The sequence below is a fragment of the Sardina pilchardus genome, chromosome 5 (genome assembly GCF_963854185.1).
Source record: "Sardina pilchardus chromosome 5, fSarPil1.1, whole genome shotgun sequence".
In the NCBI taxonomy this organism is placed as follows: Eukaryota; Metazoa; Chordata; class Actinopteri; order Clupeiformes; family Clupeidae; genus Sardina; species Sardina pilchardus.
The window spans coordinates 27,801,861-27,813,323 of record NC_084998.1 but is presented as its reverse complement, the minus strand read 5'-3'; the positions used below and the strand labels follow the sequence as shown (position 1 = coordinate 27,813,323).

At 46.7% G+C, this 11,463-nt stretch overlaps 1 protein-coding gene across 3 annotated transcripts in view; it reads left to right on the top strand.

Moving 5' to 3' along the window:
* Nucleotides 1–1,257: 1,257 nt before the first annotated feature.
* larp1 (La ribonucleoprotein 1, translational regulator) overlaps nucleotides 1,258–11,463 on the top strand; it is a 33,271-nt gene continuing 23,065 nt past the window's right edge. Inside the window, exon 1 of one of the 3 annotated variants that reach the window (XM_062537183.1) lies at nucleotides 1,258–1,905. In XM_062537183.1, the coding sequence (XP_062393167.1) occupies nucleotides 1,518–1,905 (388 nt within the window). In that variant the 5' untranslated portion in view covers nucleotides 1,258–1,517. The remainder of the gene's footprint in view (nucleotides 1,906–11,463) is intronic. The other 2 variants (XM_062537182.1, XM_062537184.1) reach the window with 2 other exon arrangements.

The following is an 11,463-nucleotide window of genomic DNA, read 5'->3' as shown; positions in this document are numbered from 1 at the left end:
CAAACAAGCTGATACAGTAAGCATCTCATTGTTTTCTATTATTTTTCTTTGTATTTTCCGTAATGTTATGGCGTTTTCTTGTAGGACAATGCTCATGATTTGTTTCCTTTTCAGGAGACAGAAGCCCTTGTGTTGGTAATCTTTCAGCTGCCAAACAAATAGTAAAATACTGTAAACTGTGTAGGAATACAAAGTAGGAATACTTTCCCAAATACTCAAAACATACTTCATTTTTACAGTAGAACAGCCCACAGGCAATAGGCTACTGTATACCTTGCTCATTGAGCTATTGTACTGTACTCTGTGTAGGAATACAAAGTAGGAATACTTTCCCCAAATACTCAAAACATACTTTATTTGTACAGTCCTACAGCCTACAGGCAATACTGTACTCATTGAGCTTGTAGGCCTACTGTACGGTACTGTACTATACGCATCACTGCAATGTTAGTGGCTCGGATCTCATCAGAGATCACGGTCTTTAGCCTCCCCATTTTCCTCCTCTTACTCTCACTCCTCTGGCTCTGCCTGTACCCTACTGTAATACTAAAGCTCTGATTGAATTGTAAAGCTGTGTGACAGGTGTTTGCCCATCTGATGAGTCAGTGTGCATGATAGTGCAGTTAGCTTTAGAATTTGAATGGCAGTGTGTTTTTTGTGAAAACAAGAGATTTTCTTCATGAAAATGCAGAGAATTGTGTGTAGTGTTTTGAAAACAGTGTGTTTTCAGAACTGCAATTTGAGTGTATAGGCCTAAAGCAGAAATGTATAGCTCAGCAGAATCAGCTCAGGAGGTTGGTGCATGAGCTAGGCTACATATTATGGGAATTGTGTCTCAAGTAGGCCTACCAGAAATTAAACAATTGAGAAAAACTGTAAGAGGTGAGCTCGCTGCTGGATGTAGCCTAATGACTTGATGAGATACAGAGCGAGGATCCCATAGACGCTAAAGGAGGATCCGCACTGCAAGATATCGCTGTCTTGTCCACGGCCAAGTCTCCTTTCGCCCAGAAGTTGAACACAGAGAAATAAGAAGACATCGACCATGCGTGCTTTTTCTCCCTCAAAAGCATAATGAACACACACGTGCTATTCCATAGACCGACACGTGCTTTCTAATGTAGTACGGTGAAGTACGGCGGAGCAGTCGGTTCACGAATGCCTGTTTTACTTGAAGAGGACGGTACCAACGTCATCAGCCTCGGTCTCAACCTTCTGCGCGCACACACAACCGTACGTGGTCACTCCTCCTTGCGTGTGCGTGCGCGCTCCCTCCTATCGCGTGGTGGTGGTCATCCATATTGCTGGTAGTAGTGGAGATTACCTAGTAATATTAGAGGTTTACGGAGGCTTTTTAATGTTTTAACTTAAAGAAACCACTCTGCGTCTTAGACTGAAGGCTATTTGGTCTAGGGGTGGAGTGGAGAGAGCAAAGACAAGAGGTTATTCGCGGGATACACGTTATTTGTTGCTAGGTTGAAGGCGGATTTGGGGGTATCGTGTAGGGAAAAGGAGAAATGGCCACGCAGGTGGAGGCTCTCCTGCCGAACAACCCTCTGCTGAACCCGGAGGACCGTGGGCATGCAGGCCAGATCAAACATGGTGACGACCGTTTGGAGAAGGGGCCGAAAACGACGGGCGTTTCGGACGACTCGAACACCGTCAAGGGAACCGATGCGGACTTGGGAGGGTGCACCACCAAGGAACAGTGTATAAAGCAAGCGAAAGAAGAGAGCAACAACCAAGGGAAAGTGAATTCGCCCGACGAATCTCCCAGTGATTCCCAGGAAGATGTCAAAAATAACAAAAAGGAGTTTACGGAGGCTCCACCGCCCAAGGTGAACCCATGGACTAAGAAAATGAACGCCGTCACCGTGGTCAGTGTAAACGGACAGGCACATCAGGGTTTGTATTCCATTTAGTATCTTTTTGTTATCTAGACTTGCATTCGATACCTTGTCCGAATGCCCTGCATGTAGGTGTTAAGTGCATTTGAGTGTAAGTAGTTGATTGATTTCATCCTAACTGGACTAGTGAGAGTTTGTCTGTAGCTAGGTATTACGTGTTAAGACGAGCCAGCTTGCTTGACGCCGTACTCTCAGACTGTCTCCAGCTTCCTAGCTATATATAGAACAAGGCCCAAACACTATTTCTGGAGTACAGGAGACCGTAAGCTAATGCGATTTAATTGTAAATGACACGAATGGCAGTACGAGTCGTCTAGGGCCTTGTATAAAGGTGTGTCTCCTTGGTAAATAAAAGGTTTAATGCTGCTAACGTACTGAAAGATGGATGCAAGACAGGATGAGCTAGCATAAGTTAACGTTAGCCAATGTTGGAGTACTTTATAAGTGTCAGGCCTCGTTATGTTGGGAACGCTGGCCTCCCAAATCTGCCGTCGTTAATAGTTTGTCGTTTTGGATGGTAAATTATTTCACTCAGGTGTGCCAATGTGACCAGTGTCACTTCATAGAAAACATTAAAAGGCCAACTATGGCACTCAGGGTGGCAAGCGTGTCGCTGTTTGCTAACCACTTATCATTTCCTACCGTTAATGCTAAAATGTGACTTAAAATGTGGCCGGAACACCGTATATGGATTTATACATTAAGACAGTGTTTTAAATAGTATTGCATTAAAAGTCAAGTTTCATATAGACGCCCCTGTTTGAACACACTGCATGCTTCCCAGTCTGGTATCGTTAAAGCCCTTATCCGAGTCATTACAGCTTGTCAGCTAGCTTACTAGCTAGTTTGGTCAGGCTAACAATAGCTCAGCATTACTAGGCCTGACGGTACTAGCCACCCTAGTCTTGAGAAAATGCAGGGAATGCATTACTTTTCAAAAAGCTGTACTGCCATTGTGCGAAGCGTGAACTGCAATTGAATGACGAATCCTCATTTGCTGTTGATGACTTAAACGGACATCAGAAATCAACAAAAGCCAAAAAGCTGACACATTTGTTATGGAACATCACGTGTGATTTCCACGTGTTCGCCCAAATGATGGACAATGCCATTTTCTGTATTAATATTGCGATTTTTCTGTCAATACACCCCCAGTAAGATTGATTCGGTGTTGGCGTTAATCATTCAAGTGATATTGATTTTCAAAGGACCGTCACGCATGGCATCTTGTGTCTTTGCCAATCCAGCATGTCACGAAGTACTCGCCTCCAAGCTGAGTACTAGCATGTTAGCGCCTGGGCTAATGCTAGTTAGCTAGACTTTTAACTGTCAGGAACCGCCTTCATGTGGAAGAGTCTACTATAGATTATTGTAACGTTAGTAACGTGACGTGTTCTCGATGGAGTTTGCAATCTGTTGTATTGCCCTGTCAACAATGTAATAGCCCGATAACCAAGAAATATACATGTTGCTCCATTATTGGCAACTAAACTGGACGGCCACGAGAACAGACCGGAGTCTAGAATTCTATCCCAGCATCCTTTGAGTTAGAGACAACGTGGTGAAAGCCATGTGATTTCGGTGGAGGAATCCTAGCCTCGATTAATGCCATGCATTTAATGACTTTTCTTTCTAGTTCGATGAAAAGCATAGACAGGTTTCCGACTTTAATAGATCGGGGGGATCAAACGTTTAGCGCGACATTACTGCATGATAAAAACAGTTTTGGCCTGTCTGTCTTCCCCTCCCCCATGTCACGAAGAACAGGCTAGCCAGGCAGTCGCTTGTTTTCGACAACGGGGATGCATGCTGGCCACAGGGAGGGTCTGTCGTTTTTCTCCTCCATTTGCAGGAAAACGAAACGTGTGAATCGAATTCATCTGGCGCGGCAGCCCTCTTTGTCGGAGCAAGCCTATTCTACGGAGTGCATTGTGTTAAATCTATTGCTAATTCTGTGCCTGAATGAGAGAGACAAAGTGGCATCAACCCCCTGCTTTGTCACGTGTTTTACGTCTAGACTGATGCATGACACTGATGTTTGTCATATAAAACAGTTAGATCTGGTCCAATGTTAAAACACTGGTCAGGAAATTGTTTCTACTTCCCTCACCTTCTCCTCAAGCTTGTGGACAGATTCAGATGTCGGAGCATTCACCCTCCTCCTCCAGATCCTAGCCTACCCTGCACCTGGTCACCATTGTGATAATCACATTACCCATTTTTAACCTATGACCAGTGGTGCTGAAGGTTTCAAGATCATACAGTATGTGTTGGAACAGTTTGAACAAACTCCGTATCAGCACACTCATGGTGATGCGTGGCTTTTGTTCAACCTGTAGCAAAACCTGTGAGATGAGGGCACCTGTTGCAGTAGTGAACCCCCCCCCCCCCCCCCCCCCCCCCCCCCCCCCCCCCCCCCCCCTGTCCATGGTTGTACTGAAGTCAACAGACAGATTAGCAGGCAATGGCTATTTTGCTTATCAGGGCAGCGTTGCATGGATCTGCTCAAGTAGGAGGCCTGTCAGGGCTGGCTTGGATGAATTAGTTTTTGTACGTGTCCATCTGGTCAGGATGGATGGATGGACCTATGTCTGGTTCTGTGTGTGTGTATGTGTGTGTATGTGTATGCAGACCGAGGGCATCCTCGGCTTGGCTTTATCTTCAGGGCTGGTCTTGACTTCCTGTGCTCTCCACCTATGAGCTCGCTGTCTGTCACCAGAGTGAACCAGTCTGGACAGCAGCATGCCAGCTGATCAGAGCCCAATTACATTACTCATATGACACACGCTTCTCTGTGCCTGTGCATCTTACTCCGGTCCTCCTGCGTTTTGATGTCATCTTTTGATCTTTAATTCACTATAAACCTTGACAGTACAGTTTTTTATCAGCAGCATAAAGGCCTACATTTCACAATTTGGTGCACAATGTGATGTATGTAGTTGGATGACAATCAGGAGTTTCGCAAATGTTGGTGAAGTAGTTGTTTTTTGTGACCTGTGAGCCCAGTTCTGGTCTTGTTTGCAAGGGTGTAGTATGGGGATCTAGATGCAAAGGAGAGCTTAGTCATTACCTGACACGTTTATTCAGGTGTGAAAAAGCAGGAAGAGCTCTAACAGCATGCACAGTCCTCAGGAGGGAGAGGGGTGAGGTGAGATATGGCCTCACATCAAACACCCCACCCCACCCCTCCTTGGAGCTTCCTCAGACTGAATTAGCATTTACTCTTTATTTGGTCACCTCTGGCCTTTTGTATTTCTAGCTGAATAGGGGATGTGCATGTGTTGGGCGGGGGTGGGGGTTCAAGGGGTGGTTGTGGGTGTTGAATACATTTGACACAGATAATCCACTCTCCAGAAGACTCCTGTTTCAGTCAAGCTCTCTTGGCAGCTTTTTATAGGCATTTACATTCGGCAGACATGTTTTTTTGATTTTCTAAAACAAATAATACAAATAAAATAATAATGATAAAAAAAAGAATGTTTGACTGCAGTGCTTCTCTTCTGTGCATAAATAAAGCCGGGTGGTCACACAGCAGAAGTGTGTCGGAAGATGTCTGCAAGCTGACATATTCACTGGTCACTTTGTGTGGTCCATTTTCGTCCATTTACCATTTAGGAGAACACAAAAGGATTGAACTTTTGTTGTCATCACTGTGAGCTTAACTACTAAATCACCTGCTCGGTGAGCGTGTGTGTGAAGAAAAACATGGAAATGAGTCCATGGGTGTTTAGGTGTCTGTATGTGTGTGTCTCCCTGTGTCTCTGTGTGTGTGTGTGTGTGTGTGTGTGCCATAGCAGCATTATGTTACAGCAGCTCCTGGTATTTAAAGCATGTGGTCTAATGGCTTCTGTAACGCCTGTTAAGAATGCAGTTGAACACTAGGCCAGTGACTTGCATGCTTATTGAGCAATCAGTAAGGCTATAGGCCACTTTCTTAGTAGCAGTGCCTCTGATTGGCTGTAAGCTAGAAAGCTGTTTCTCTGATCAATACATGCTATTGTCCTCATACTCCTGGTTACTGATTGAACACTGTCTACCTGTGGGCTTCCTTCAGCCAGCACAGCCACATGGGTGTGACAGTATTGTTGGAAAATGAACGTTCTAATATCCCATGTTGAATTCAATGAACCCAGAGATTCTTTAGAACCTTACGTTGTTGCGGAACACAATCTCTTGTCAGAATGTTTAGACCTCCCCTGCTGAAGGGTTGAAAAGCTACTTGTGCCGTGTCCCATCTTTACATTGCCTTCCACTTGGCTCAAGGTGTCAGCAAGGATGTTCAGTGTCACCATTGTTTAAAAAAAATCTTCTGGTGCATGGTTAAGATGGGGGTAATCCCACAGCAAGGGTGTCTGCTTGTTTTGCTTTCTGCCATTTCCGTTGCACGTACAGCACCTGAGCAGCACGTGTCATTGTCTGCCACATCAGGAACTTCTGCGCCCTGGCTGAGGGAAAGTGAACCAGGTTTGGGGCCAGAACAGATGAAGCTGCTCGGCATCTCGTTCCCAAGAATCGGCCCATCGGTTGGCGTCTTGTTGTCCATCAATCAGCCAGTTGGTCGGCATTTCGTTCCCAAAGCACAAGAATAGGCGGCTGCAGATTTCGCTTCCTTCAGCACACCTTATTCCACCCTGTTATAAGCTTCTGTTGGACTCGGTGGAGCGCTGGGTGACACCAGGGCAAGCTCACAAGGGAGACCTTGCACTTGAAGCGGCATTCAAATGTCTACAAATTGAAAAGGCAAGCGGCAAGCACTGGTAATTGCATTTTTGTTTCACCTCATTCAGTTTAATGAACTAGCTGGTGTTCAACTCAAGATGATGCCGTAGAGCGAGCCTATTTCTGCCATCTTGCGGTCAAAAGCCAATTAGCTGAAACCGTGGGGTGTTAATATCAGACTAACAGACCGAGTGAAACTCTATGATGTAGTGAAACGGACGGTTGCCCAGTAATCCTGCCAATGTCCTGTGCCCATCATGTGGTCAGGCGTGATGCCCGGGCTGGGCCGTAGTGCAGTAGTGATGGCTCTGACCGCGCAGGTCACTCACTTCCTGGGTTAGCCCCTCCTGTTTTCTGCCCTCTCCTGTTGCCTGCCCGGTCCTGACTGGCTCGGCAGGATGGTTATTTGTATTTTTCAACTGCTCCTCACCTCCGATCCTCCTCTCTGCTCCTCACCTCCCTTCCTCCTCCTCTTCTGCTCTGGAGTCTTCTCCTTTTGCCGTCCTCTCTTTCTGCTCTTACTCCTCTCTCCTCATATGTGTCCTCATCGCTTCTGCTATGCTCGATCATCATCTCTCCTCTCTTCTTCTCTGCTCTTCTCTTCTCCTCATCTCTCCTCATCTCCTTTCCTCCGCTCTCCTCTGCCCAACTCCTACCCTCATCTCTCATCTTTCCTCTCTCCTCCTTTCCTGCTCTCCTCCTCTGCGCTCCTTCCCTCACCTCTTCTCTGATCGCTCCACTGCTCTCCATCTCTCATTTCCTCCTCCCCTCATCTCCTCTCCTTATCTCTCCTCTCCTCCTCTGCTCATCTCTTCCTCTCCTCTCTGCACTCTTCTTGTTTCTCCTCTCCTCCTCTCTTCCTTTCCTCATATTTGTCCTTCTCTTTTCTCTCCTCATCTGTCTCCTCCCCTTCCTGTCTGCATCAAGAATGTGCTCCGAGGGGGCACCTGTCCCTCTGTTCTGGCACGTTAAGGGTTAAAGCCGATAGCATGTGTGTGAGTGTGTGTGTGTGTGTGTGTGTGTGTGTGTAGTGATGTGAGTCTGTGTGACGGGAGCACCCAGCAGAGCCCCGTCTCTCACTCTCAGCACGCACGCACGCATCACACCACCTGACATCTCAGTATGGAGCGCACTCATTGGCTCCGGCACTCCTAGCATCAAGTGTTTGGGCCGTATCGACCCCCTCCATTGGCTCCCTTTGCTTTACTCTTAAGATTGATGGTTATTGGTTCCTGTGCCACCAGTGTGCAGCAGTCTTCCTGTTCTTAGTGATGATGTCAGGGCAGTGACTGCTCCTTAAAGCTCTGGAGTGTTGCTGAACAGCTGGGAACGTGTGAAGTCTGGTCATAAACAGCCGCTAATTTGCTTGATTGGACTGGCATGCTTGTGCTCTAGTCAAACGACTGTAGCCAACACAACTATGGTTTGTGAATGTACTCGGTTCACGCGTCACTTGTGAAGTCTAAATTAGATTAACTGTTTCTAGCACATTTAATCAGATGTGTTTTTGGGGCTATTTTTATAAACACATGAACATGAAAATGAAATCAAGAGATGTTTGAGAGCCTGAGTGTTGCTGGCCTCTGAGGCCACCGTCTGTTGTGCAGGGTGGAAACAGGCTGGAGATTTAAACCACACAGAGACCTCTGTTGCTGCCTTAGTCTCTCTCTCTGTGTGTGTGTGTGTGTGTGTGTTTGTGTGTGCGCGCCTGGTCCTGCCCACTTTATCTGTTCAGGACTAGGTCTGTGCAGCGTGATATGGATTGACCCCAACTCCCACCGCCTGTGTCTGCCGTGTGAAAGCTCAACCCAAGTGTCTGTGTGTGTGTGCCATTATGTGTGTGTGTGTGTGACACTGTGTGTGTGTGTGTGGCACTATGTGTGTCTGTGTGTGTGTAAGCAACTTAAGCAGCGGGTACTGATGTCATTAGGCAGATCATGTGACTCGAGGTGACGGTGGTGGGTTCTCCAGACTGAGTGTGTGTGTGTGTGTGTGTGTGTGAGTGTGAAGGAAAGCCTCCTGTTGGTCTGTGTGTTCCTCCATATTTGGTGGCGAGGGCAGGAGAGAGAGCGGAGCGCGCCGCAGTGTGTGTGTGAGCGGAGAGCAGGGCTTCAGCTCAGGGAGAGGGTGCGGTGGGCTGCTGCTGCCGCACTCTGCCTCCGTGTGTGTGTGTGTGTGTGTGTGTGTGTGTGTGTGTGTGTGTGTGTGTGGGATAGGGTTTGTCCTACCTTACCCCGCTCTAGTGATTGGACAGAAGCACATTGATATGAAATAGTCATGAATGTCCCAAGTTTAGATTCAAGCCATCAGCTTTGGTTTGGTTATATGAACATCACTCAGCCTCACAAAGGTTTATACGTGGTGTTACTAAAACCATCCCAGTAGACGGTCTATGATCAGATGTTGTTTTCATCTCACACACTTTCTGATCACACCTCGCCTCACAGGGTCAGGATGGCTGGCTGCTGTTTGAGCTTTGCAATCCTCAAACGATGTCCAGAAGAGAGAGAGAGAGTGAGTGTGTGCTGTTGCGTGCTTGCCCAAGCCTGCATATGGTATCTGAGTCAGAAGCTTCCAGAGGTGTGTGTGTGTGTGTGTGTATGTGTGTGTACCTCTACAAGAGCGCTGAGTAGTAGTAGACTACTCTTAGAGCTGCTGATGCTACACATTGTGGTCTCCGACATCATTAGCTATAGCCAGCTCCTGACCCATGTCACTGCTGTGAGTGCTGCTACTGTTGCTAGCATTACTGCATAGATCAGAACAGTGGTCCTCAAACTGTGGTACGGGTACCACTGGTGGTACGTGGACACTCTATAGTGGTACTGACTCAAAACAGTATTTACCATTTTAAATAATGTAGTTCAATTGGCCTACACTATTAATGTCGATTATAATGGCGGTACTTGAGGCATTTTTCAGAGTTGGTACGCATTGTGAAAAGTTTGAGAACCACTGGATTAGAACATCAATATGAGCACTACTGCTGCTACTGGTCAGCACTGCTATGATTACAGGATCAACCACTTGATTTTACTTGTGGTGTCCGACCTGCTGATACCATCACGCTCAGCCACTGTTGCAGCTACTGTTGCTCTTACAACAGTCACATATGGCCATATCTGGTATGACACGTTCCTGCTCTACGGTTGTTATTCATGATGGCATTCGTATTGTACTTAATGTGTCTGTGTTATCAAACAAACTTTTTTCGCTGTGTTATTTTTGTTACTCAGCATGATTTGTCAGCTGTATTAACTTTGTACTTGTACCCCCCCCCCTTTACTTTCTTATGTTTACTAACATTCTTTTTTTGTCCCCACCTCCCCATTTTGTCACTGTTCTTGTGGTCAAGTGACTGTTATAACAGCAAAAATTGAAAGCAGAAGAAACTTAATCATATTCACAAAAATCAATTACTCTATTGGCTAAATGTTGTCTGCAGTGAACGGTTGACAGGGTGTGGGCTACTTGTGCCTTCTTGCAACATTAAGGCAGGCGTTCTGCTCTTCATCTGGCAGATGCTCTCAATGCAAGAACCACCCATAGAGGAGTGAACACACCCCTGTTTGTTCTGTTGAGAAACGCAGCATACCCCATGGGAATTCTTCTCAGATGACTCCTCCAGTAGCCTAGATATAAAGGAATGTCAGGAGAATGTTCCATTGCACTGTGACATCACAGGTCGTCATTCCATCTGGTGACTTTGGGTTGATCAGGGTTGCTAGGACGTGCCTGGCCATGGGAAACGCTTGTGTACAGTTGTCATAGCAGCCAACTCGGACCTTCTGTTAAGTAATCAGTTGGTTGCCTGGCGCTGCCTTGTCCAGCAAATGGTCTGTCATTTAAGTCATGTACAGTAGAACATTGAAGCCCTTATTTGGCCCAGCCGATGAGTAGCAGTGACTAGGAAGTTTTGTGAATCAGCCCTTTAATGAAAATGGGAAGTGGTTGCTTGTGAAGGTTGCCGCTCAGTTGCAAGCAGTATGTGCACATGATGCCGTGGTGCTCTTGAGCAAGGAAGTTTCTTAATGGAGGATAATGGCCTTATCGCTTTTCAGTTTTGGCCTGTTTCCATTCAGCCATTCTGTAGCTGGCCTTGAGATGTGTTAAGGATAGCGAATGGCCACAGTGTGAAAACTCTCCAAGCTAGCTCCCAAATCAACTTCCCTGATTCATCACGCCAAAGGAATTCTTGATTTGACCAAACCTGAATGCCCTCCAGGCCTGCAGAGCGAGATGGTGCCCCTTACATTGTGCAACTGAAATGCCACATGTTTGGGAGAAAGATAGAAATTAGTTTTCCAGTTTGTCTGTGTTCTTTAGTCACCAAGGTCGTGAGTGGGCTGTGTTTCTATATCAGCAGCAGGTCTGATAGTATTTTTGGCAGGAGCTGCAGCAGGTTAATTTTTAATGCGTCCCGGGGCTTAGTAACGGTATCTGCTAAATGGCGAGGGTTCGCTCATCTCTCTGTCCACAGATCTTTCTAAATCTACTCAAGGCCACTTTCTCAGACGTGCCCCCCCCCCCCCATGTAAGAACTTGAGGGATTTGTAATGGTGCTTGAGGGATTGCTAGCATGAGGGAACTGGAGGGAGCTGGATCAGCTGAGAGGTGTAAACCCCTCAAGGGGACTTCACATTGCACGCGGCATGCGCTTCGCTCGCTGCTAGGTTGCTCTTGGTTTGAGGTAACGTCCCACCGATTTTTGTTGTGGCTGCAGCCGGACAACAGCGCGGCGGCAGACCTGTTTTTGGGGCGCGGCAAGCCATCGAAAATAATGTTTTTCGTAGCTCGCACTGCCGCTTTCGCGTGCAATGTGAACCCTGCTTTAGTC